Source organism: Drosophila sechellia, chromosome 2L (genome assembly GCF_004382195.2).
Source record: "Drosophila sechellia strain sech25 chromosome 2L, ASM438219v1, whole genome shotgun sequence".
Classification (NCBI taxonomy): domain Eukaryota; kingdom Metazoa; phylum Arthropoda; class Insecta; order Diptera; family Drosophilidae; genus Drosophila; species Drosophila sechellia.
In genome coordinates this window covers 13,691,635-13,719,097 of record NC_045949.1, presented here as the reverse complement: position 1 = coordinate 13,719,097, position 27,463 = coordinate 13,691,635, and the positions used below count along the sequence as shown (strand labels likewise).

Here is a 27,463-nt window from a genome sequence, read left to right as displayed (position 1 = left end):
TAGAACGTCGATTATCTAGTTATTCACTAGGCGAGTTCATGAAACAGTAGAACAGCTTTTCGCCACTGACTGAAAGGTGGGCAAATATTTTGGCTTTGCAAACGGTGGCTAGTTGATGAAGTGATTACGTATCTTGACAGGTTGTCGGCTGGCGATACAGGCTGCTGCAATAAGATTAGGGCTTCAGTTACAGATTCCCAGATCCAAAGAGTTAGTCTGTGGAGGTTTGTTTCCCGCGATGTACCTACTACCTGGTAGTCTACTCCTGCTGATCTTTAGCTTCAGCCCGAGGTTAAGTTGCCTGCAGTTGAGCAAGTGCAACAATACTGAGGTGACCTTGATACGGAATACGGAGCTCTTGACGTCACTCACCTTGAGCAACTGCACGCTGCCGCATCTGGAAAATGGATATTTCGTGCGGTTTGATCATTTGCTTCACTTGGAACTGCAGCATAGTGGATTAAGTAATTTGGATGATTTTTCGCTGAATGGCTTGACAAAGTTACAATACCTTTCGCTGTCCCACAACAATCTGAGCAGTCTGAGATCCTGGTCCAGTGAGCCTTTGGGAGCATTAACCAATTTGGATCTGAGCCACAACAGGTTGAGCAAACTGAGTGCCAAGAGCTTTGAACTATATCCGCAGCTGCAACAGCTTGACTTGCGTTACAATCAGATCAGTCAAATAGAGGAAAACTCCTTTGATGGATTATCTCATTTGAAGCATCTTTATCTGAACGGAAACCAACTGGCGCACATAGATGGTAGTTTCTTTCGGGGTCTTCATCGGCTATCCAGTTTATCACTACAGCACAATCGCATTGAGTTCATAGAAATGGATTCCTTTGAGGGTAATACCCATCTTCGAAGTCTACGGCTGGACCAAAATCTCCTGAGCAGTCTTCAGTTTCTCAGTCAACGAGGTCTGGCTCGACTCGTTCACTTGAATCTTTCGAGTAATCTGGTACAACAACTGGAGCCGTTTGTATTTTCCAAAAACTTCGAGCTGCAGGACCTGGACTTGAGTTATAATAACATAACTAAGCTCAACAAGGAGGCATTATCGGGATTGGACTCTTTGGAGGTGTGTTTTTATTATAATTGTTTGTTTCCTTATCTACCGTTTGTATTCTGATAAATCTGTTAACTGATAAGGGAGTAAAAGATAAGTAAGACAACAAAACCATTAATCTCCAAATCCAACTAGGCCACTTCACAAGAACGACAAAAATTAATTAGTTAAATTTTATGCTAAAAATATGCTTATCAATTTTCTTACAGCGTTTCAACATAAGTCATAACAATGTGGATAAAATATATGACGAAAGCCTGGACTCCCTAGTCGCTCTTCTTCAAGTGGATATCAGCTTCAACCTTCTGACCACACTGCCAGATACTTTATTCCATTTCAACACTCAACTGGAAGAGATTGTCCTTGCTAACAATAAAATAGCAGAGATATCCTCTCAGATGATGATCAATCAAAATCATTTAAGATACATTAAATTGTCGGGAAATGCAATCTGTGATGCCACTTTCCTCGACAGGCTTTCTCCATCGGTGAATCGTTTTTCTCTCTACGTGGATCTCAGCTCAAATCGCCTCAAATCGGTGAACCTCAGCAGTCTTCTTAATTTTCGCTATATAAACCTAGCGGATAATAAATGGAGCTGCAATTGGTTGGTGGCTAACTTGGTGCGAAAACTACCAACCTCTGTTAACTTCGCTCGTCCCTGGACTGTAATCAATAATTGGAGTGAAAATACCACTAATATTGAGGGCATAGACTGCATTGAAAGCGGTAGTAATCGATCCATAATATTGCTGGATGTGAGTGGAGTGCCGCAACCAAAATCAGACAATTGCGATTGTGGGGTAAGTTAGAACCAAACAAGTACGAGTTGCTACATTATTTTGGAGCATTTTCTTTAAGGTTGCCTATGATGAGACCAATCCTTCGCCTCCACCGCTCACTTGGCCGAAGATACCCACGGATCGCTTTGATTCACGATCGGTGATCATCTGGATGCTGGTGGCCATTGCGATAGCTTTTGCAGGACTCCGTTGGTTGCGACGTTTCGTGGATCGCAATGAGAAACGTAAACTGGGCCAAAAGATGCTGCATAATGTGGTTTGTTAACAAAATTTTAAATGTCTGACCCCAAAAACAAACATAAATGATCTTGATGGAATTTTCTTTTGGACAAACAAAAAACACTTAAATTATTAAGCAATTAGCTAATTCTCAATCAATATCAGTGCACTACATTTACTAATCAAATTGATTGGCTTGACTTTCTCCCCTTATCGATAACCCGCTTGTTTATTTCAGTACGTCAGCAAAGTTCAGTGGCAGCCCATCAGAACCGATCCCGAACCGAGATCGTAGCCCACTTTAAAAATATAATGTGCAACGTTTTAATAACAAATATATTCAGTTCGTAATGCAGTAAATAATAAGAGAATTTCGTAATTAAGCATTACAATGTAAACGTTCGAGTAAAATAAAATTTAAACCTAGGTTAAGAAATCCATTTGAGAGATTAGATTTACTTGTACAGCCGCTCGATGACTTTGGCATATTTGGCGTGAACAATATTCCGCCTGATTTTCAGCGTGGGACCAAGCTCCCCGGTGGCCACGGAAAACTCATGAGCAATCAGGGCGAACTTTTGCACCTTCTGGGCATTTGAAATGGCATACTTATTCGCTCGCTTGATGCCCTCTTCGATGGCTTCCAGGAGCTTGGGCACGGCGGTGATCTCCAAGGTAGCTGCCAGAGCGGCAGTATCATTGGGAAGCTGGAGATCGGCTGGAATGTTTAGGAGCTCGGAGAGACGGGTCTCATGGATGCCCAGTTCCCGCAGCCATTCGATTGTCTCCTCCCGCAGAGCATCCAGTGGAATCCCAGTCTTTGGATCGCATTTCGTCTTCAAGGACAGCAGGACAGTGAGATACTTTCGGTGATCGCCGATAAGTAGCACATTGCTCACGCAGGGAAGCTCCTTCTTGATCAGCTCCTCGATGTGCACAGGTGGAATATTCTCCCCGCCGGCGGTGATGATCAGCTCCTTGAGTCGACCGGATATAATTAGATTACCCTTGGGATCGATGTAGCCCAGATCACCGGAATGCAGCCAGCCATCCTCCTTCACCGCTTCGTCAGTTTTTTCCGGCAGTCCCAAGTAGCCCATGAAAACCAAGCGACCCCGCATCAGAATCTCTCCCTGTCCATTGCAATCGGGTTCGTGGATCTTCAAAGTCACTCCCTCGCACGCTTGGCCAGCGCTGTACAGATTGCTTATATCGACATTCAAGGTGATAGCACCACTAGTCTCCGACATTCCGTAGCACTCGCCCAAGGCGATGTCCAGTCCCAGGAAGAACTGCTTCAGCTCTTCCGATGTTGGTGCTCCGCCGGTGAAGAAAACACGGCAGTTGTCCAGACCTATCATTTCACGTATTGGCTTTACTACTCGAGATGCAAGCCAATATTTCGCGCTGCCATAAATCGAGGGTGATTTACTATTAAAAAAAAGCAAAAATTAAATTAATGAACTACTAAGTCTTATATATAATCTGCAAGTTGAGAATCAATATACATATTGAGACACCGTAGAAGTCTAACAAATGACTATTGACCCTAAATCTTTATTGATAATATTACTTTGGATTATCTCTACTTACCCCGCCATCAGCGTTGTTTGGTGTTCAGCGACAGCAGCTCTAGCCCTTGCTAGAAGTAATCTGGAGTAAGGTCTCGCCTTGGCCTCCGCCGCCACCAGACGCTCTTGAAGTTTCTCGAAGACGCGAGGAACGCCGAACATTTTCGTTGGCCTCGCCTTTCGAAAGGTCTTGATCAGCGTTCCCTTCAGTGCGTCCTTGTCGGCAAATGTGACGCATCCGGCATGGGAAAGACCCAGGAACACATCGAAAATCTGGGCAGCCACATGGCTCAGCGGAAGGTAGCTCACAAAACTCTCCTTGCCAACTTGGATGTCCTGCATGTGTGCGGACGCGGACTTTGTGTCGAATACGAGGTTGTCATGGGAGAGCATCACCGCCTTTGGCATACCCACTGTTCCCGAGGTGAAGATCAGCATGGCACACTCGTTAGCGCGAATCCGACTCTCCCGGGCCAGCAGTTCCTCTTTGAGCTCGCTGGAGAAGGTCTGCTCCTGGAGTTTCTGCCAGCTAAAGTAACCGGGCTCGTGATCGACAAAGGCTTCAAAGGGTCCGTGCAACTGGATTACAGCCTTAAGGCGTGGCAGGCGTTCCTTGATGGCCCTCAGCTTGGCCATCTGCTGGGCATCGTCCACCACGCAAACAGATGACTCTCCTGTGGCTAGGACGTGATGAACGGCCTCAGCTGAGTTGCTCGGGTAAACTCCAGCTACAACAGCTCCAGCTCTCAAAGCACCGAATTCCGCGAAGAACCACTCGGGACAATTGAAGGCCAGGATGCCCACCGAACTGCGTTCCTCGACTCCCACGCTCAGCAGAATCAGCGCCGCCTGCTCCACACGCTCCTGGTACTCGCCATACGTAAGAGTGGTCCAACCATCGTTCCCAGATCCTGGTGTTTCCCACACCAAAGCGGGAAGATCCGAATACTTCTCACACGATTCCTTGAAGAATTCTGGAATTGTCTGTGGCGGAACTGTTTGTGAAAAGGATGACGGCTCATCCAGACGCAGCTTGACAGCCTCGTGAAGCGAGGTGCTCCTATAGCTTGTAGCTGGCTTGAGGTCGTTCATGCTGAAGGCGATCGCGACGAATGAATTCGGTCGGGTTCTGACCACGGGTATTTATGCCATCGCCACCAGATGCTGATAAGACCGGACATATGTGGAAGGCGGAGAACCCGGAGATCCCAAACGAGAACTGTGGCTTAACCACCTTGGCGGATCTCTGGAATTTCAAGAACTGATAAGGATGGCGAGCCAAGATGATCCTAGTAAAGGTTATAGATATCCCATTTGCAAAGGTAGTTGTAATAAATGTAAAAAACCTTGCAAATGAGATACATATTTTCTACCCGTTAAGGGTTGAGCAAATTCGTTTAAAAGTATATAGCAGGTAAATAAGGTTTTGACAATTCAATATAGTAAATATATATGACCCCTGGGGCACCCAAGCCGCTGTTCTGTCTGGCCTACATGATTAAAGTATTTGTAAATGTGTAAACATTATTTTCTTTGGCCTATTATTAAAAAGATTAAATATATATGTTAAAAATTTGAATATTCCGTAATCTGAACCACAGTGCCTGGGAGCAATAAATAGGTTACCGCCTTTGGTAATCACTTGAGCCACAAGCAACGATTAGTCAAGAGTTCTTGTCTGCCATTTGAAATACATTGACCGACCTTTAGACACGTGTTAAGAATTGTGAGTGGCTGATAAGAGCATAAGTCCATCTCTGTGGGAACAAACCAACACTAACAAAGCCGATAATTATAATCAGCGGTCTCACACACGAAAATTCGATCCTTAATGGTTTGTCTACTTCGAAAGTTTAAGGGTACAAAGGTCATTAATAGCAAGAGGGATGAGGATAGTACACCATTGTATGACATATTCGTTTTGGTAGAGTCTTGAAACAACTGATGGTCATTCGAAAAATTTAACAACACTAAGCTCAGAATTGTGTCAAAACAGAACTGATCTAACGAAAACAACAGTAATAAAGGTTAATATACACCTGGGGAGAAATGATGAAAAATAGTATATTGCTGGAATAGCTGAGATGGGTAATGGGGTTAATTGGTCGGGTTAAGCTTTATATTGCACTTTTAAAACAAAACGTTGTCTAATGCAGATTATTAGTCATAATTGAATTGGCTAATTCATGTTTGAATTGAAAACTCTGACCTTCGACAATCCGTGGGCTGACTTTCGCCCAGGTAGCGTGAGTACGAAATTGCCGAATGGTATATCCATGCATGGTATATCCGATGCATACGTGGATAAATACCCACACAACCCGTGACCAGGTACTGCAGTTGAGTGGAACACGGGGTTATACGACCGGTATTACCCCCTCCCAGAGCCCGTACTACCCACTTTGGTCAGTGGGGCGCATTAGACATATGCCGCATACACACACGCACTTCGTCACATATGAAACAGGGGGAGTGAAAAAACTTTCACACACAGGCCAGCTGAAAAACAACAACTGGCTGGCGAGTTCGCAGTGGCCTGGTGTTTCTGGTCGCCTGTTCGTCGAACAGTCATTTTTTGTACAAATTTATAATTTATTGTTTAATTTATTTTATTGCTAAGTGTCAAGAGGCACGGCCATTGGGGGTACACTGAAAAAACGAGCCCCAAATGCGCTGACATTTCGATAAAACGAAAATATTATTAACTCAAATGTAATTGTTGCAATTTGCAGCTTATCTTTTGTTATGCCCGCAACAACAACATTATTATGAAATTATTTACCAATGAACAGCAGCTCATGAATCGCTAACAAGTGCAGCCGTTGTCTGTGGGCATTTCGATGGCATTGGGGGCGTGAACGGGGGTTTTATTGCATCAAAACTACAACACAAATAGTTGGAATATTCAGCCTTCCTTGCTCGTCTTTTTTATTCCGCTCGCCACTATATAAATATATGTATATATGTGGCTTCGAGTGTGAGTGCGGCGGTACATGGGATTTATATCAACTAATGCCAGGAAAGAATAAAAATCCGAATATGTATAATATATATGCGGGCAGGGGTCTGAAGGGGCGTCAAAGCAGATGTAATCGTATGTACGGACCTGGTGCAAACATAGCCACATCGGCATGTGGGAAAGGAAAAGCCCACTTTGAATGGGAACTAGCAGTGAAGCTAACAATAAAACGGACATTGAGCACATTACATTTGACTAGGGTGGTTCGGGACTTGAATATCTTTAAATCGATTGAATATTCTTAAGATACAATTTGAGCAAAGACACTAGAATAACAAGATGCGTAACGGCCATACATTCGTTTGGCACTATGCAGCCACTTTTTTGGTGAAGGCCAAATTTGCTCTCTTTCCGCTCGCTCACGCTGAGAGCGTAAGAAATCTAATAATAGAAATTGCTTGCTTGTGTGTGTTGTGCTAGAAGACGATTTTCGGGCCGAAATCAATTCTGATCGAAGAAACGAATTTACATATTTGGAGTTGTGGCCAATTTCGTAGCAATATCATGAAATAAAATAAAAATTCCCTGACTATTATAATTTTAAAGTTTTTAAATTCGTTTGTTAAAATCGACGCTCGAATTAGCTACCGTTTACATATTTATATTTTATTTTTATTTTATTTATATCATAAATAAATAAATATGAAATAAATATTTCATAAAAATAATAATTATTTTTTAATTTCATAAAAAAATATTAATTTTATTCATAAATAATAAAAATAATATTTCATAATAATAATTCATAAAAAATAATAATACGTAGTAGAAAATAAAAATTAATAAAATAAATACAAATATGAAAATAGTTCGTTGCAAAAGTCATATCGTCAGGCACGAAGTGCGGACACAAGCACTCAACAATCATTGCCTTATTAATTTTTCTCACGCCGCAAGCTGAATACCCTAATGACAAGTATTCTAATATAAAGTCATTTTCGAAATTTATTTTGTGATGTACATAGATTTGTCTATTACTATTTCTAAGCTTTATTTAAATAATAATAACGTTGAGGCAATGCAAAACAAGAATTTTTCGCATGGTGCCAATTGATAAAAAATAATATAGATTTAAAGTCAACGAACTTCTAAGGTGAAGGGCATATTTTGTCAAATTTACAATGCATGAGCACACGTATGCACACATACAGTTGTATGCTATCACTGTATGCGTAGAAAAGAGCTGTTTGCTGTAGCGCTCTCCGCTCTTTCTCTCTCGAACAAAAACTCAAGAGAGCCTGGAGCCACCTCTAGAGCCACGGCCAAAAAATCGCGTGCCAAAAATTTGTATGGCCGTTACGCATCTTGTTATTCTAGTGTCTTTGATTTGAGGTTATTTCTAATAATTACATTAGTCAAGTTGTTCATTTCCTTCATTATAATACATACTAAAAGAAAACAAATGAAAAAATATTCAAGTTGAAACTGAAACTCAAGAAATTTTACAAAGCAAGAGTATCCTACGGTCGGTGCTCTTCCTCGAAATACATCTTAATACATTATCTAACGCATATTGGCCATATCAAGTGACTACATGGTCCAGCCTAAGTAGAGTGGCCCATTGATTCCTTCTACCATTTGACATGCAGACATGCGTACGTACGCACACACAGTCGCATAGACGAGCCCACTTGGCGGATACGTGTTGAAAGTGATTTGCCATATCTTCGGCTGTGTGGACATGGGCTATATCGATATGCAAGCCCTCCTCAGCCATTCAGCCGATCCGTCTGGCATGTGTAACAATATGCTCTGTACATATTTACACGCCCATCGAGTGACCTAATGTGCGGGCTGTGGGCGTGGCAGGGACGTTGGGCGGTGGGCTGCGAATAATGGGTGGTGGTGGCAGGCACATGTCTGGGACTTTTGTAGATTTGTTTGTGTACATATAGATATAGCAAAACCACCCGGCGCACAGCATTGATTAGCAGGCGTGAAAGAGCCGAGCCAAAGCAAAAAGTTCATGCGAGCAAAGCAGCAAGCAAGAGCAACAATAACAACTAGCAGCAAACAAACAAGTACACACAACAATAAGGAAACACATTCGTGCACATACACTCGAGCCACACACGCACACACAGACACATACGTCTGTTGGGGGGTGCTGGTGGGTCGGAAAAGGGGAGGCAGAGATAAACAGCATTTATATTCATGTACCAACAGCAAAAGCAACAACAACAGCCACAGCACATCGCAGACATAAAAAGCGAAACGAAAATCAAATAACATGTGTACCCCGTACATATTGACAAACAAGCGGACGGACGACATACATGCGAACCAGTACGGGTATGCACGAGTATGTACATCGGTATGTACATATGTACATCTGTATGTCTCCTGCAACTCATTCAAACTCATTTCTATACCCCGCCCCAACTCACACTCGCAACCCATACCTCGCTCACTCTCGCACTCTCTCTCTCTTTCCCGTTCTCCCCGATTCTGGTTCTATATCTTTGCCCCTCCATCGGAACCGACTGGTCAGCCGCATAAGTGGCAATTACAATACGGCAACCGGTATTTAAAACTGTTTTTAATGCCAGCATTAGCACGAAAATGATGAGAAGTCTTGCCAAAGATCGATGGCCAGGCGACGAAATTGTCGCATGTCTAGAAAACTGCAAGAGTACATGGCTATTAGATACCCTTCTGATGTTAAAAATGTGTATCTGTAATGCAATAAAATGTAAAGTAAGGCAGACTATAAAATACAATTGTTTATTTAACTATAAAATATATCTCTGCTGACATTTGAATGCTCAAGTTTTATTAGAATAACATTGATTATAATAATCAACAATTTAATAATACATTTTCTTAACCCCTCCCCTCGCAATATTTAAATACATAGATCTATTTAAATCCAATTTAATTCATTTGTAGGGTGCCAACCCTGATAATAACTAGAAGTTAGCAGAAAAATGCAAACTCATCTGCAATTAAATATGCATTTGTGAAGCACGAACTAATGTACGACGTTGACCCCCTTTTCAAGTTTGTCGTCAGCAGTGTCACCAGTTCAGCTTGGGTGCATTTCGCTGATAAGTTCCTGGAGATAGTCGGTGCTACGGCACCGGGCCATGCATAGATGCACCCCATGTAATAGTCATCATTACTGTTACTATCATCGATTGCGGCGTCGCCTTATCAGCCATCATCCACGCACCGTATATGGAGTCGCACTCTCCCTTTCGATTGGGATGCCTTGATTTTCTGTCGTCATTGTTGATCAGTGGAAAATTCTGAAGTCACTTCTAGAACAATGGTGTTAATTGAGCGGAGATTGTGTCCTCTGCTTGATCATGGAAAGTGATCAATGACTTTTGTAATTTCTTCAAGTGGAGCAGAACGATTTTTCTTGCTCTCTTTGCATTTCTTTTATAAAAATTACTATTAAAATAAAACAATAGCTGGGTCAATTGAGTACAAAATACTCCATATCCAAATGTGTTTGTTCAATATCTGAAGAATAATAGAGAATAAGAATAAAGATATTCTTACAAAATATATTTCATTGTAAAAATAACAAAACTCTTACTTGCTAATTTAGTTATATATTGAAGTTATTGAAGTATATGTATATATTAACTCGCTAGTTTCTTAAAAACTTAAAAAATACAATTTTTAAATTAATTAGATTCGTTATTTAATAATTGCATTATTTTACCATTATTTGTATTAAATATCTGAAACTTGGAACACGGCACAACTTTCCACAGGGTAAGCTCTTTTTTATGACCGCTACTGTGCCATACACCTGTCTTACTTTTCTGACATCAACTGTTGGCGAATCGCTAAACGCCGCCAGCCGATAATCACAACAAATAAAGTTGTTGCTTTTCTGAGCTCGCTGTGGTTGTTGCGGCTACGTCATCAGGGCCGGCATACAACAACAGGTCGCTCTGCCTACATACAGTTACATATGTAGTACATACTCACATGTTCATGCAGAGAGAGAAACAAGGCAAAAGTTTGCTGGTAATAAATACAAATAAAATAATACAACAAAACTAAAAGTTAAACATAGTACAAATAAACATTTGTTTTTCATATAATATGGTAATAAATGTGTCTTAGTCACATTTATTAAGAAAACGTTTTAACGCACTTATAGTGATCTCCCAAATAAACACTTAAGAATTTAAAGCTATTTTTGGCGTAAAGGAACCCTAACCTTACTCTATTTTTATTTATATTTTTCTTTTTCGTTGCGGTGCAGCTTTGCATATTTGAACACTCTCCTCGGCGTCGTCTATTACATTTCATTTTGATTCCATTTCTGGTTTTTCGCTTTCGTGTGCTATTGCTCATTACACACATGCATACGCACACACACGGTGGAGAATGTAGATAGACGGGTATGTAAACATGTGTACGTTACATACCTACGAATTGGTGAGAACGTCGCCCGTTACCGTTTTAGCTTTCATGGGGTAACATTAACCGTCCCGCACCCCGGCCAACCCCCGCCGCTCCAACAACCCATAACTACACAATGCCGTCGCAGGGACAACAACAACAGCAACATGCGAGCATTGCACACCACATACACGCTCCTCTGCTCTTTCGGCCTGCTAATCGTTTCTGCTCGCCTGCTGGCTGCTTATGTTTATTTGTATATATCGAGCAACACAAACGCACAAAGCTCATATGCAAAACCCGCCCGGCACATACAACTCTACCGGGCCACCCACCCGGGCATCCGTACATCCATCAGAGCTCGGCTAGCCAACGAGCACGGCCTAGTCGGTCTCGTTGTATGTTGCTTTACACTTGGAAAAATAATAATATAATTCTAGGTTCTAGATACTTGAGGATCATTTTTATTTATATAGCTAATTTAATTTCTTGAATTTTTAAACTGAATGCTCTTTATGATAATTTTGACATATTAGTTCAAGTAACTTGAACGGCATTATGTATAATTTATATTGTGTATATATTAATAGCTAAAATTTAAATATATTAGCGGGAAATAATCAAGATATCTGATTCACTTGAAAACTTTTTTCTATAAAACAGCTTAAATTAATATTACTTCATTTAAATGTTAGATTCTTAATTATTTTAATTACTTTTCTAAAAGAATTTAGTTTTCCCTAGTGTAAGTACATGCGTTCATACAATCTTGGCAGTAAGAGCTTGTTAGCAGACGGCCAAGTATTTACATACGCATGCTTAAACTTAGAACCAGTTGAAGAAATCCATTTGCACAGCTGATTTCGTGTAGATGATAGTTACGTAATACGTATGTTTGAAGTATATTGCTTCTTTTAAATGTATAATAGACAGATATAATAGTGATCTTAATAAAGAATATATATGATTTATAGGAACCCTGTCATATGTAACTAACATTCAGCGGGTCTAGTATACCCCTTTAATGTACGAGTGTAAGGGGTATATCCAGCATGTTGCATCGCATGAGTTACAGATACTTTATTTCATATTCTTGAGATCGTTTCGAACCCACCTGCAACCACAGCCAACATGCTCGACCCAAGGCCGATTCTCCACTCTCCAAACGGTCGTCTTGGTACATTTCCAATGCTGTTGATAAGAACGGCGGGCGATGCAAAAAGAAGTAATAATAATAACAGACTCACTTATCATACGACCAAAGTTTCAGAGGATACACCCCAAAAAAATCTGAATGAATTAGTAACTTTACTACAAATTTACAAATTAAGATGTTGGGCAGTTATTTCAGCCATAACAAAGTGCGACTTAAATGGGTATCTATAGTTTGTGAATTATCCATTATATGAACTTTGACCATGATAGTGGAAGGGTTTTTAATTATTTCCAATAAATATGCCTTTTCCTGAAATTCCAGTAAGTTTTACAGGTTGGGAAATCATAGATTGAATTTCAAATAATATACGCATGAAAACCCTAACCATATTTTATTGTTATTGTTCTTTGATTAATTTTTGCGATGCAACATTTTTTCCGAGTGAGCAGCAACAGAAGAATCGGATTGGGTTTCTCTTTAATCTGCGGCTGCTGCGTTTAGTGCACTTGCGACGACGTACGCACAATCTTGAACCCAGCCCGAAGCGAATGGCATCAATGCTGCAACAAGTGCTGTATCCCGTGCTGGGCCTCGTCCTGATGACGATTCACTTGGAGGTTAGCAGCCTGGCCATAACCAATGGCCATTGCCAGAAGAACATCAGTGTCAAGTACCAGGTGCCCGTGGCCAAGACCCGCATGGCAGGTGCAGGTCCTCCAAATGCCAGCCATCCAGTCGACTTGGACAGCTATGTGGTGTACGAGGAGCGGGTGCGTTGGGACAACATCCAGGTGTGCTGCCCGGGATATCGGACCATTCTATTTGGCTTTTGTGAGCCAGTCTGCCAGGAGGCATGTCCCGCCCACAGCTACTGTGCGGAGCCGGATCGCTGCCATTGCCAGCGGGGCTACGAGCCATCGCACCACCACACCACTGGCCACCAGCTCGTCTGTCGACCTGTCTGCCAGGGTGGTTGTCCGGAGCACAGCCACTGCGTGGCCCACAACGAGTGCGAGTGCTGGCCGGGATTCAAGGACGCGAGCAGCTGGTTCAGCCTAAGCCTGCGTTGCGAACGGGTGCAGTGCGGCCATGAGCAGCGATTTGATCCGGGACGACGTGCCTGCGTCCAGATCGAGATGAGCATGGAGGAGCTGATGCAGCGTGTCGCCGAGCGGCTGGCCAAGGGACTTGGTGCGGAAGAAGAGGCGGCCAACGAACCGGAATCATAAGTTTAAGAGTAAATGCATCATTTTGTAACCAATCTGAATCTCCAGTGGTAACCCATCAGCCATGTATTGAACTGTTTAATAAAGTGAATTAATTTTTTTAATAACAAAAGCTAAAGATACTGAAACAAGCAATCGAAGGAATCACAACCGAATTGGCAGTTAAAAATCTAGTTACAAATTTATTGTTGCTCTTCAGACAATAAACAATTTTCGTTTGTTCAGTTGGTACAACCAAATAGCATATAAAAAATAAAACTTAGGTACTAATTAAAAGATCTCTGGACCTAATCGTTGGCAAGCTAGTGTCTACCTAGGCATAGGGCCATAGTTGTTCTAAGTTTAATATCCAACAGTTAACATCATCAGCCTAAATCAAATTAAAAGTGGCACTCAATTGGCTTGGAAGTCCGGTAAATTCAAATTCACATTAAAGCTCAAGTTCCGCGGCTATCATCGGTTTCGATCTTGCAGATAGAAATCTAGGCATATAGTTTCTCGATCTCATCGGCATACATCTTGGACACAACGTTGCGCTTAACCTTCAGGGTGGGTCCCAGTTCGCCGGTGGGAATGGAGAAGTCGTGCGGCAGAATGGTGAACTTCTGCACCTTCTGGGCATTGGAAATGGACTGCTTGTTGGCCCGCTTGATGGCATCCTCGATGGACTTCCACACCTTGGGGCAGGGACCTGCGGCCAGGATATCCGATACGGTCTTGTGCTCCACTCCCAGCGACTTCACCCACACGGAGGACTCGTGGCTCAGCTCGTCCAGAGGCTCACCGGATTCCTTGTCCACTTCGGTCTGGAAATCGGAAACACTTAGATGCTTGGCAACCAATTAGATAAGATTGAGGACTCACCTTTAGGGTGATGAGAACAGTGAGGTATTTGCGCTGCTCGCCCACCAAGAAGGCATTGGAAATGGCATCCAGCTCCTTCTTGATCGTGTTCTCGATGTGCACAGGCGGAATGTTCTCGCCGCCGGCGGTGATGATGATCTCCTTGGAACGTCCCGTCAGGGAAACATAACCCTTGTCATCCACAAATCCCAAATCACCGGAATGCAGCCAGCAGTCGTCATCCAGCGACTCCTCGGTCTTCTCCTTGTTGTCGATGTAGCCCATGAAAACGTGACGTCCTCGGATGCACAGCTCGCCGTGACCGTTGGCGTCCTTGTTGATGAACTTGGACTCGCAGCCGGGCAGAGTCTTGCCAATTGTGTTCAGACCCACGGAATCTGGAAGGCAGATGGTGTGGCAACCGGCCGTCTCCGACATGCCGAAGGCATCGACAATCTTCAGGTCCAGACTGAGGAAGTACTTCTTCGTCTCCGGTGACATGGGAGCTGCCGCACTGGCCAGGGTCAGGACGCGATCGAAGCCCAGGGCCTGCTTCACCTTGGACATGATGAGCGACTTGGCAATCTTGTACCGGAATCCCCCGGAGCTCTTGCTGCGAGAAGTTGTGGGCAAAAAGTTTAATTAGCTTTGTTGCCTGATGAGTTTTGTTGAAGGTTGGGGGGAGGTATTGTGGGTATGTGCAATGGGATGGGTGGTGTTTGCGAATTAGTCGCACATCAATAAACAAAGGATTACAAGCTGATTGTGCAATATGAAAGTGGGCAAAATGCACCTGAAATAGCATGATACCAATTAGTCGTTCAAATTCAGCTAACTATTTTCTGTTAGCAACAAATTCTATTAGTTATTAATAAGTAGTCTGTAAAATTGCCAAAGCTTTAGTTTTAAATTTCCCTCAATTACTTTTAATTTTCGCTTGATTTTGGACCGCCTGATGGGTTTCCCAATGCTCCAGTCTCTGCAAAAGTATCTGCACTTAAACGAATCTGCCCCTTAGTTCTGCACTTCTCCCTTTTACTCCCCATTCACCCGCTTTTACTTAAGAGGACGTGCCCGCATGGCGTGTCCTGGCTCTGCTCCTAGTCGTGGTCCTGTTCCTCCTGCATTTTCTATTTACTGGTACATACCAGCAGCAGGAGCAGCAACAGCAGTGGGAGCTGCCGGCGTGTTCCACGTGACGTATGAGTAATGTTGTTGTCAGTGATTTTCGCTTTAAGAAGCGCTGTCGGCCCGCTTGGCTTGCATAATTTAGCGGACACCGAAACTCGGCACACATGTACACAGAAAAAAAATGTTGCCAAGAACTAACAATTTTTTCGAGCACGCTAAACTAAACCAGCTAAACCAATTTGTTTTTTAGATTTTTCTTTTCCTTTTAAAAAGCTCTTTTCTCAATATAATGATTAATGGCTCTCAATTCTGTTCTGTGCACCCAATGGCTGGTGTGCTCTTAGCTCCTTGGCCAGGAAGCTGGCCGAAAAGCTGGGTGAACTATGAAAAATGCAGGAATGGGAGTTGCGAGTGGAATTCTGTCGTTGCAGCCACTTTAACTGTGCATCCTTTTTACATAATTTATGCGCACACAAAGTCGGAGTTGAAGTATTTAAAGAAGAGGCCTCATCGGGGGAATACTTACCCTTGACTCACCATGTAGTGCTTCAGCGTGATGCCCTTGGCCCAGCTGGCGAGCATCTTCTTCAGGCTGCCGCTGGAGCTGGCCACGGCCACCATTCGCTCCTGGAACTTCTCGTACACACGCGGCACGCCCATGAATCGCGTGGGACGCGCATCCTGCAGCGACTTCACCAGCGTTCCCTTCAGCGCATCCTTGTCGGCGAACCAGATGCAGCCCGCCACAAAGGCGCAGGTGTAAATGTCCACGGTCTGGGCGGCCACGTGCGAAAGTGGCAGGTAGGAGACGATCGACTCCGCCCCCACCACCACCCGGTCCATGGCCTTGACGATGCCGCGCACATCGAAGGTGATGTTGTCGTGGGAGAGCATCACGCCCTTGGGCATGCCCACCGTTCCGGAGGTGTAGACCAGGCAGCAGCACTCGTTGATCGCCACATTCTCCAGACGGGTCTTGTACTGATCCTCCACGTCGCTCACGTTCATCGACTCGATCTCCGACCACTGAGTATGATGAGTTACAAATTAGATATATCTTAGACTTTTGAAGGTGTTGAAGGTCTTACCCTGTAGTAGCCATCCTCCTTCTTCAAGTAGGGGGAATAGGGCTCCTGGATCTGAATGGCGGCCTTGAGCTTGGGCAGCTTGTCGCGGATGGCGTGGATCTTGTCCATTTGCTTGGCGTCGTCGACGACCACGATCTGGGCATGTGAGCTCTCCAGGACGTGCTGCACTGCATCGGCGGAATTGGTGGTGTAGATTCCGGCGATGATGCCTCGCGCGTGGATAGCGCCCATGGCCGAGTAGAACCACTCGGCGCAGTTGAAGGCCAGCACACCCACCGAGTGGTGCTCCTCCAGACCGAGCTTGATGAACGCCTTGGCCACCTGGTGCACCTTCTGCTCATATTGTCTGCGGGTGATGGCAGGTGAAATAATTCGGTTAGCGTTAAGTGAATCGCGCGCAAATTGGCAATCGGCCAGCAATTCGATTAGCGGTACTCACTTGTAGGTGACAGTGTGATATCCGTTCTTGCCGTTCTTGGTGCGCAGCGCAGGATAGTCGCCGTAATTGTTGACCGTACGCTTCAGCAGGCCGGGCACCGAGATGGGCTCCTCTGCGCCGATTCCATCCTTGGCCATCCGAATCTTGACGGCGTCCTGTCGATTGGTGGTGCGATAGGCATCCGCCTGCCGCAGGCGGTTGGGCCCAGGACGATTGTAGAGCGCGTCTATCGCGGACATGGTGCAAGTCTGTAAATGCGGATTAGAAATCAATTAATTTGATTAAAAGTGTTATCCATAAAATAAGTAATTAAGGTTGAACTACGGATTACTTTATTGTATTCAAACTTTATCCTTTTCAAGTTCGCTGAAGCAAAACTTTGAAATAATCATGATGGTTAATCAAAAATTATGGAAATTCCCTTGTCGAAGAGAATCATACGATCTATGACTAAAGTACGTCCGAATATTTGCTCTTTTGGCCATCCAAGATAAGACTCACACTCCAGTTGGCCTATGTCAAGGCTTCCGTGAAAAGGGGTTTCTTATCGTACGCGTACTTAGCACCTGATTATAAGGTGGTAACAACCAATGTCAAGGTGGGAAAAATATTTGTAGGAAAATTCGAAAAGCAGGAGGAGATATGTTGAATGAGTCTGTCGTAGAAAACAACACGGTTGGTTTATCACAATTACCAACTATTCCGCATTTTATGCTATAATAACTTATCAGGCGCAGCCGCTTATCAAATTCGTTATATCAGAAGTTGTGGCTATTCGACAATGGTAAGTTCTTTGAATGAGTTTTATTTTCGCGGTGCAAAGGCCAAGAATCGTAATTCTTGATATCTACAATAATACCTGCTTGTTTTACTTTCAGTTCTTTATTAATCAATAAATTCTGGTCAACTAAGCATTGATAAGACCCGAAATAAGCGCTGTGGTACGAGGAAATCAAGAATGAAAGAACCCAACAGCTGACATAATAGTCAGCTGAGTCCAAAGGGTCAGCAAATAAATTACCTTCTATGACAAGAAGGAAAAGTATAATTATTAGATAAACTGGAATTTTGCGATGATTTTACCGATTTCAGATTGATTGGCATAGACATCGCAGATGATTGACAGTTAAATTGTGCTGTAAGTTTTGAATTGATTCAAACGGAAAGACCCGAGGGCAAAGCATTATCAGGTTAATGGAAGTGCGTCTTCCACACTTTTTTTTTTTGGCAAATATGGGAGGTACCAAAGACATTAGCATAGTTTGTTTGAAAATCATAAATCACTGGCAAATAAATAGCAGTCTGCTGCTGATAATAATTCAAAGTACTTAAAGTGGCGCACGCATTCGGGGCATGAAAATGAGTCAGTAGATTTTGCTACCAATCTACACTCGTAGTCTAGCGTTCTACAAGCCAAGCTACTTTTGATATCTAATGAAGAGAACTACTACTACCAAAACGGAAAGCCCGCTTTATTTATCAACTTCTCATAGTGCTAAGAATGTTGTTTGCCATTTGTTCTTGTGATCCAAAGTGAGCTGAACGGGAATCTAACGCGATACGTGGAGGGAACTATAAAAACCGGCCTGTCGATAAGAAAGATCGGCGTGGAAATGCTGGGTGCTCTTGCCCAGACCGAATCTAAAGCCAAACGTACTCGGAATATTTCGCGACGCACAGAAAAGGGGGGTAAAAACAAAACTGATAATGGGGCACAGCATCTAAAAATATTTGACAACTATTCTCATTTGGTGCGTTTGGCTCTCCAAACGAAAGACATTTCGAAAGTGCGAGGTGAACCGAGATGAAAGAGAGTGAGCTGAAAGTGGGAGAAGCGAAAAGCCCAGCGAACGACCGTGATGTAAAAGAGGCTCGATCGATCGCTGATGGCAAGGTGAAAAAGAAATTGGGAATTCGTGCGGCGAATTGAAATCAGTGCGAAAACGGGAATGATGATGACAATGAACCCGCCGAAAAAGTGCACTGACCCACAAATTAGATTTAGACAATGCGAGCGCTGGTCGCACGTGTTGCCCGGAAGTCGCAACAACTATCCAATCAAAATAAATTTCAATTGTTCTGTGGACCTACTACCGTCTACTGTTTTCTCGTTGGCAAACTTACATAATTAACTAGTTTGGTTTCTACGGCGTTCTCGATATATATTTGTTCTTCGGCCACGCAAATCGATTGCCGTCTATTTTCTATACTCCCACTCTTTCGCTCGATAACCGACAGCACACACACGACCGAATTCAGCGAAGGCAAAGCGTGAACTGAACGCCGTTCAGGATCGGATGCTATAGAGAAGTCTCTGCCGGCGGGGCCTCCGATCGCTCTGCCGGCGTCTGCGTCGGCATCGGCATCGATATGAGTGCTACCTGGTACTGATACCATCTTATCAGCAGCATGCGATCGGCGTGCTTGCTCCCTCTCCCTCTCTCTTCAAGTGGGAAAAGCACGACATCTCTTGCCATCGAACGGGCAATTAAAATTTATCAGTGGGGCGCGGTGGGAATTTTACAATGGATGTAATAACACCAATCTGGAAATCTTATCAGTAACACGATCTCATAGGGGATCATTTTCTATGAGTGGTACTTAAAAATAGCAGAGAAAACTAGCATTAAGTATGCTAGATATGCTAGTTATTGTCTAAGAAAGGGACATGTAATTTAGTTTAATTACTGAGGCAATTATTTTTTATCTAACTTAGCAGCTACGACTTAGACAGGCTATATAACATATTTTATATATGTACCGAAAATATATAGAAATGCGTTTACCTCAAATAAATACCCTTTTGTAGCGACACAACTGATAACCCCAGAAAACACTGAAGCTAACTGAACCAATATTAGCAATTACGCATTAAAATAATGTTATGAAATTCGCTTCGTTGAATTCAATAACCTTCAGACGGCATTTGAACTTGGAGGCCTGTCTGGATTTTAACAATTAAAAACAAATATTATATTTACCTGTGCTACCATTTTGAAATACTCTCCGTGGCGTTAATCCTTGAGATCCCTTTGAACTGCAGTTTTAGCCAACGCAGCTTATCACAAATATGGGCTTGGCTATAAACAAATTTTCAAACCAAACAGGTGTTCAACCAAATATAGACTGCTGAAAATGTGCCAAGTCAAGCTCTTTTATTTTAGTGGGGGGGGCGCAGATAGCCTGACATTCCGGGAAAGTAAAAAAGATAAGTATAAGTAAATTAATTAAAAAAAAGAAAAACAGCAGATGCAGAACCATAAGCTGTGAATAGCCAGATTATAATAGCCCAGTGATTCACAGAAATTAACCAAATATTTAGTAAATTATTCAAGGGTTTAATAAAGGCTGATATCGGGGGAACGCGTCAGCAAATATGAGGGCAATATAAACAATAGGGAGATTCTCGTATCGATTTTGACTGTTGCCAATGGTTCTTTACCTTTGGGGTGGCATTTTGGGTGTTGTTATAGCTCTTATCGAACTACACAAGCTGGAAAACAGTTTATGATCTGATAAACACGGAACACTTGACCAATGGAAGGCCATTAAACTGCTGCCACTAATATTATATACTGTATATAAGGCGGCAATTCCCTTTTAAATTTATGCCACATCCGTGGAAACAGTTCCACCCGTCCAATGGTTCAACTTCGGTCACGGTTTTAATACAACGCTGATTATCCCATGAAATTTACGGTTATCTGTAAACGATTAGATAGTATAGCTCCCGGTTCGTATAAATCACAGTTAGCTAGGATCTCCCCGATTAAAATGTCAATGGGTTGGTTGTGCGACTATCTACACTCGAATCTCTTCCAGCTAATCGCTACTTGCAGTTCTCTATAATGTACGTATGTATGTACAATACATTCGATTGCCCGCAGCTTGTAATTCCATATAGATTGTATTAAAACGTTTGATCTTGAGTGCAGCCTTATCGAGAACAAGCCAACGCATTAGGCGATAATACTTATGAATTATTTTTAAAGCATCCCCTATGCGAGCCGATGGGAAAAATGAGTCGAAAAATTCGATTGTTCTCTGTTATCAGCCGACCAGAGCGTGTCCGCAAATTCGCGTGGCTCCTCCAAGGAGGGGCGCTCACCTGTGGGTCACCTCACTTCCTGAGATTGATAACTGAATTATTATGCCACAAGATGACAAAATCTAGAATGCCTGTGTTAGCAGGCAATTCAACATTACTTTAACCTATTTAAGTTTAAAGATATCTAATAATATTTTTGTCATTTTTCAGGAGATCAAATTATAAAATTCTAAAATTAAAATTAAATATCTAATTAAAATTCATCTTTGCAGTTGGCAGCTAACTTTTTAAACAGACTGTGCAAGCTTATTACAAGCTTTACTGCTTAGCCAAGTTCGTAACCTGCGGAAAACTTTACATAGCTTTGACAGACGTGTAAAACGTATGTAAAATAAGAAATCCTTCCATAGAAAATGAAATCAGTAGTTTCTAGAGTTGAACCTGCAATGGTAATTCGATTGGCAATCGCCGTTTATTGTGACAAGAGACGAGCATAAAGCGAGCATCTATCATTGAACTGTCCCTCGGATTTTATGCGCGACTATATGACAACATAACCCCGACGAGCTCTGATTTCGATGTCATGTTAATGAGATTGTCATCGTCAAAGTTGGCATCGAATTACGTTCGCCTGAGCTGCACAGAGCTCCACTTATTTACCTCCATTGCCGCCCCCACTAAACGCATGCAAATGATGTGATAATAACGTCGGTGGTAGTGGAATGGGAGTCCAAAAGGAGGCGCCCTTCCCTACAAACATCCTATATGTATTGCACATTGAGGGTTTATTTAAAAATAACGCTTAAGTCCATTTAAGCAAGAGGTAAGCAAAGCAATGAACGTGTCCGGGCATTTCAACAAGTCCTGTCGCTTGGAATGGGTCCTTCGAGTGGCGAGGGGCTGAAACGTTCGGGTTAGCATTACAAGTGTTTGGCTAATTAGCTTCGCTTAATTGTGCGACACCAGCACAAAGACAGGATCACAAACAACGCCAGACAAACGAAAGTGAACTGCACATAATTGACCTGGCCACGCCCCGCAAAAAATCCAAACAAAGGGGAAGTTTAAGGAAATTTAGGAGACGAGAACTACAATTACTGCTAGACGAAACATTATTTTTCAGAGCTTGCAGTGAAAATTTATAATTTTCAAATATACATCTCTATTTAAATATGCCATTTTGCTCACATTAAAGATATAAAAACATACCATTACATATATAGAATATGTATGTATATATCTATAAATAAAAAATTATTATAAATTATATTATTATATATTATATTATTATAAAACTAAATTTCTATATATTTTTTAGTATAAAATTCTTTGATTCTCTTGTAAGATCACTAATTTCAAGTGTGCAAATTTTCGTTGAACTTTCACCTGGTTCTATGGTGTAATGGTTAGCACTTTGGACTCTGAATCCAGCGATCCGAGTTCAAGTCTCGGTAGAACCTGTGGGAAATCACTTTTTTTGCAAATATTTTATTCGTATCTCTTTTTTATTTTTACTCCAATTGGTAGTTTAAAAATCATTGCTTTCCTCCAATTGACCGACAAAATCCGCAAACGGCTGTCTTTGGCCAACGGAGTTTGCTGTTTCAATTTAACAACACGGCTTCAACAACGTTCAAATCAAACAATCCCAGCAAGCCGAGAACAGACGACTGCATTTGCATATGTATGGGGGCATGTCTGCGTTTCAGTTTCAGTTTGCAGTGGCAGCTTCTGTTATTTCCTTTTAGCTTTAACTGCACCGAATAGTTTTCGGGGCTCCAATAAAACGGCATTGGCCATAAAAAGTGGCAACTCATTTCGCGCTGAAAGATACGAAATTCCTGAAAGCCAAACAATTGAAAATGCGCAGCTCTTTCATTAGCCACTTTGGCTGCCAACTTTGGCCCCAACAACATTGTTTTGAATAATTTGTCAGCTTAAAGTTTTTGGCCAATCGAGAAGGCATCTCGCACCCAGCGATAGCTAGACTATCAGCAGACCGGACTGCCACTTGACTTTAGCCGACACTAAGCTGGCCATTATGAGTGTTTAACCAGCAGCACAGTCGCCAGTAAGTTTCTATCTCTAGGTCGCAGTAAAGCAATTGATATAGTAGAGTTGAATAAAATTGAAAATGCATGAATTGTAGCGGAAAGGTGGTACAGAAGAAACTTAAATATTGAGAAGGAAATTTAAGAATAGATTTTTTATTATATTAAAGCCTAAAATACGTATTCGAATACTATCACTTTAATGGGAAACCTGTATAATAATTTTGAAGAATTTTTAAAAATATTACAAAATGTGGTGCTGTATAATAAGCTGAATTGCCACTTTGCAGCATTTACGGACCTAATATTAAACTTAAAATTTTACCCACTTGGGCGCAAGCTCTTAATCAATTATTCGCCTTGTTGACCTTTGACCTAGGGTTCAGTAATAACAGAGACCCTACAAGCAAGGCAAGGCATCCAACACTGGTAGCTAATAATAGAAAGCTAGGGAAACCTTAATCAATAATCGATATTTGACAAATTGCGTAACAATTGCTACATAGCTTGGCTTTAATTTCATACCTCGAGTGTCGCCCTGTCAAGAGCAAATTAATTGGATTGGCTAAATTGGCGAGCTGGCTACTTGACCACCAGTTAGTGCCCTCCACTCCGCTGACCATCCTGTTCACTTGTCAAATTTCAATAATTTAGCTCATGAGCTGGCCCAGACAAACTGGAGCTGTCGGCGATAAGCCAGACCAGCTACAAAGACGAACATTTTGCAGAAGATTTTCTTAACCCCTTCAGTGAACTTGTTTTGAAGATAACAGTGGTGAGGGAGGGGGACGTGGTGGATTTGGGTTTGGGCCAGGTTAGGTGGAAAACTGTTGACGTTAAACTAAACGAGATTCGTCTCGTGGCGTTTATTTAATGCGCTTCGCTGACTCGCTCCCACATAAAAATTCACCGAAAATTTGTGTTGATTGCATTTAATGTGGCGAGGTGGGATTGTTATGGCTTTCCTCGCCGTTCGAGTTTTCCACATGATGCCATGAAAACTGAGCATTAGCGGTGTCCATTAAATCCAGAATAGATCAAACATCACATGGTTTATTAAACTTAATCACTAAGCTCTCAATGCGACAGTTGCACATGATGACTTGGTGGATTTATAGCTATCGTGGAAAAAGATTGAATTTTAAGTGCAGAAGATATATGAAATCGGTTTGTTTTGCTTTGGAGTTATAAAATCGTCATTGCACGCTGTTCTGTGTTCTGGATTTGTGTTGGCTTCTTGAAATATTAAATATTTTGGGTTTTTTTTTAATTAATATTTTATTCTTTGTATAACAAACATAGCAAGCTACGACAAAATACAAACAAATACATAGACAAAGCTATATATACGTCTGATTTCGAATAGAAAGTGCAGGTTCACTCGCTGTAATGCTCGGCGAAATCTTCTATTTTGGTTTTAGACGGAAAACACTCTTGATGCCTGTCATCAGAGATTTAGTTAAAGTGAATACCATGCTGCTGATTAGCTCAATAGGTCCCTGGTCGAAAAGTAGTGAGAAGACTTGACCTAAGGACATCCAACTATTCTTTATGGAAATCAATTTTTTTTGTAACTCCTGCTGCATCATTTTCTTTAAGGAACGTTCCACTTCCTCCATATTTCTTTTTTCCTTATCTGAAGATTTGGAAGCTTTCTTTAATTTTTTTTCCGATTTTTTGGCCAGCAAATGTTTTACATGCGGCGATCCTAATAGTGTGAATAATGTTAATAACCAAAATTAAAGTTAATTAAAACCCAAGTTTGTCTTTCTCCACTTACTTATCTTTTTTATATGATCGAACCAGGCCTTTCTGTTACGAATGCGCAGATCTGACAACACATCCTCGAGTGATTCGGTGCGCCTATGGCGCCTCCTTTTCGGTGCTTCACTATTCATTATTGTAAATTTAAGACCAATTACTTGCAAAATTTAAAGCAATAATTCGGTTGTAGCTTGGACAGCTTAAAAAGTTTGAATGATATGTAAGTCAACCCCTACTTGATGCAATATATTGTATTTTTATCTTAGTTAGGTTTTCATGCCAAAAATTGGCGCATTCAACTTCGACCAGGCACGTTTGGCAGTATTCTCGACCATGAAGCCAACTTGTCCATTTACTTTGCATAAAAGAAACATTTTACTGCAGGTTTCCTCGCTCAGCAATTGCCTTTCATCGGCTCCCGATGGTTCACATATTATTTTCATTTTTTTTATTGGAATTGATAAATCGCGCCGATAAAGAATTATGAGGCGTATCTACAAAACCGAAATCCAATGCGACCGAAAGAAAACAAACCAAAGTACAATAACAAAAATCCAATATAACAATTTTCATAAAAAATGAATGCGCTGAATTTTTGCTCTGGTCGCTTTTAAGTGCTTGTAAGTGAATGCACATGTATGAATAAATATTTGTTCCATTTTTTTGAGACGAAAACTTTTATTCGAGTGCATAACTTTGCCTTTTATGAGTGGCCAGAAAGGATTGGAAAAGGGTTTTTTTTTTGCCAACAAAAAGCGTAAGTAAAAAAAGCATGTAAAGCATTGAGCATGTAATTTTTAAATTTAATGATAAACTTTGGTATGTGGTGGAAAGTACTTTACCTAACCATACTTGTTATTCTATTGTGCTTTAAATAAACCTAATCTACACATCAAATCCTGAACATGTCAACGCAAATTTTTGTGGCCAAGCCAAATTAATTGTCTTCCTTATCGCGATTATCATTGTGACAAATTTAATACGGCCATAAAAACTTTCAATTCTTGCAGAGGATTTGTTAGCCCGAAACAAGAGCCTTTAAAAGGGCCGACATTGTGCGGCAATTTATCAACAAATTAACGCCCACCGGAAACGTCGAAAAGTGTGGAAAAATTGCCGCCTCATTTGGGCCGGAATGTCAGAGGTTCGTCTTGGAGCAAGGTCAATGGCCCAAAGGCCAGTTCCTAAGCTCCTGGCCAAATCCGCGGCGTCCTCTGACCAACCATAATAATAATCAATATTTGCCAAAGACACTGGAGAAATCCCCAGTTGCGTGTTTGACATGTCACCCGAAGCCAACTGGACAAAGTCAGGGGTAAGTGTGGGCATGGATGGGGCTTAGGAAAACGAGCAGCAAACAAAAATTCACGATTTGGCATCGTCAACAGGAAGCACATTAGGCATAGGACTCCCCAACCGCTAAGTGGGTGAAAGTGGAGAAGGATAATGGACGAGGTGGTGGCGTGGACAATTTCGGGCACATTTAAATTGAAATGGCCTGTGATTTGGCAGATTTTTTTGGCTTGACTTGCTTAAAGTTGAGCCTCTTCAAGGACGACAGGACACGCAGCACGTACTCAGAATGCGAGAGACAGGACAACACGGGAATGGAATGCGTCGGGTCAGAGGATGCTCAAACGATTGCTTTTTATGGTGATGGGAATAGTTTTTAGCAAGATAACAACTTTCAGTTAACTTAAATATGAGTTGGGCAAGCACACATATATCGTCAGGAAGCTTGTTTAGTATAAATATTAAAGTGAAGTTGGTCAACTTGAGTAAAAATAATAATCCAACTTTAAGCAACTTCAATGCTGTGGAAGTGAATAAATTCCCAGGGACGTTTGTCTCTGCTATCCACAAGATATCTTAATGAAAATCGCAATATGGCCATGTCAAGAACTGTATAATCAGACACAAGAAAATCTGTTTGGAAAATATGGTTACCTCGCACCAAATAATACGTATGAAGTTTAGTTGTGTCACACAATTTATGCAGCCGTAAGCAATCTACATGTAAAACGTTCAAATATATGTATGTGTGCCTTGCCAACATTTATTTTCATTTTGAATTATGGCCCTCTACCTACAAAGATCGAATCGAAACTAAACTAAGCCTAACGCACGGAAGAAGTAAATTAAAAAAATAAATAAATAAGCCACAAGGGCAGGGCAAACAAAAACCCAATAGAGATATAGAAATGGAGGGACATATATAACGCCGCAAAGGGGCGGAGTGGGCGTGACATGGGCCCCGGATCCTGACGTGCGTTGGCCCGATAAAAATTGTGTTGTGTTGCCTACTTTCGGGCGGCGGATCTGGATCCACCACAAAAGGGTGAAACGGAAACAGTCGAAAGTTTTCTAGTCCAGGGCGCGTGTGTCGGTCATTGAACTCATCTAACTCATCTAATGAGCTTCGTTCATTTGCCTTTGATTTATGAATACGCTCGATACGAAATCTAAACCATTCATTGCTTGTCTCAATTTGAAGTGCCGGGCTAATCGCACTTTATGCGCAAAAACATGTCGTATACTTAACGTTAACAGAACAGAGCACAGAGCTCCGTTTGACTGGCATGCAGTCCATTTGCATATTTATCTAAGGCTACAAGCTCCCAACTGGTGACAACATCGCCACTGCCCTTGTCGGATTTGCTGGGGGTAA

At 42.0% G+C, this 27,463-nt stretch overlaps 5 protein-coding genes and 1 non-coding gene across 6 annotated transcripts; 3 read left to right on the top strand and 3 right to left on the bottom strand.

Annotated features, from left to right (window-relative positions):
• The first annotated feature begins 230 nt into the window (after nucleotides 1-230).
• Nucleotides 231-2,530, top strand: LOC6611243 (insulin-like growth factor-binding protein complex acid labile subunit). Its single transcript, XM_002035762.2, has 4 exons — nucleotides 231-1,084; nucleotides 1,282-1,875; nucleotides 1,934-2,131; nucleotides 2,333-2,530. The coding sequence occupies exons 1-4, from the start codon at nucleotides 239-241 to the stop codon at nucleotides 2,387-2,389; spliced, it is 1,695 nt and encodes a 564-aa protein (XP_002035798.2). The 5' UTR covers nucleotides 231-238; the 3' UTR covers nucleotides 2,390-2,530.
• Nucleotides 2,413-4,858, bottom strand: LOC6611242 (long-chain-fatty-acid--CoA ligase heimdall). Its single transcript, XM_002035761.2, has 2 exons — nucleotides 3,688-4,858; nucleotides 2,413-3,525 (listed from the first exon to the last, which is right to left on the bottom strand). Exons 1-2 carry the CDS (start codon nucleotides 4,755-4,757, stop codon nucleotides 2,550-2,552), a joined length of 2,046 nt encoding a protein of 681 aa, XP_002035797.1. The 5' UTR covers nucleotides 4,758-4,858; the 3' UTR covers nucleotides 2,413-2,549.
• A 7,836-nt stretch (nucleotides 4,859-12,694) lies between these two features.
• LOC6611240 (epidermal growth factor-like protein 7) lies at nucleotides 12,695-13,538 on the top strand. The gene has a single exon (XM_002035759.2). The coding sequence runs from the start codon at nucleotides 12,754-12,756 to the stop codon at nucleotides 13,432-13,434; it is 681 nt and encodes a 226-aa protein (XP_002035795.2). The 5' UTR covers nucleotides 12,695-12,753; the 3' UTR covers nucleotides 13,435-13,538.
• A 48-nt stretch (nucleotides 13,539-13,586) lies between these two features.
• LOC6611239 (very long-chain-fatty-acid--CoA ligase bubblegum) lies at nucleotides 13,587-19,217 on the bottom strand. The gene is made up of 6 exons (XM_002035758.2): nucleotides 19,057-19,217; nucleotides 16,933-17,180; nucleotides 16,494-16,839; nucleotides 15,932-16,431; nucleotides 14,296-14,887; nucleotides 13,587-14,237 (listed from the first exon to the last, which is right to left on the bottom strand). Exons 2-6 carry the CDS (start codon nucleotides 17,169-17,171, stop codon nucleotides 13,914-13,916), a joined length of 2,001 nt encoding a protein of 666 aa, XP_002035794.1. The 5' UTR covers nucleotides 17,172-17,180; nucleotides 19,057-19,217; the 3' UTR covers nucleotides 13,587-13,913.
• A 3,151-nt stretch (nucleotides 19,218-22,368) lies between these two features.
• On the top strand, nucleotides 22,369-22,440 carry Trnaq-cug. Its single transcript has one exon. It is a non-coding gene; the product is annotated as a tRNA-Gln (tRNA).
• Nucleotides 22,441-24,295: 1,855 nt separating this feature from the next.
• On the bottom strand, nucleotides 24,296-25,019 carry LOC116801808. The gene is made up of 2 exons (XM_032723538.1): nucleotides 24,812-25,019; nucleotides 24,296-24,739 (listed from the first exon to the last, which is right to left on the bottom strand). The coding sequence occupies exons 1-2, from the start codon at nucleotides 24,927-24,929 to the stop codon at nucleotides 24,438-24,440; spliced, it is 420 nt and encodes a 139-aa protein (XP_032579429.1). The 5' UTR covers nucleotides 24,930-25,019; the 3' UTR covers nucleotides 24,296-24,437.
• Between the last annotated feature and the right edge of the window lie 2,444 nt (nucleotides 25,020-27,463).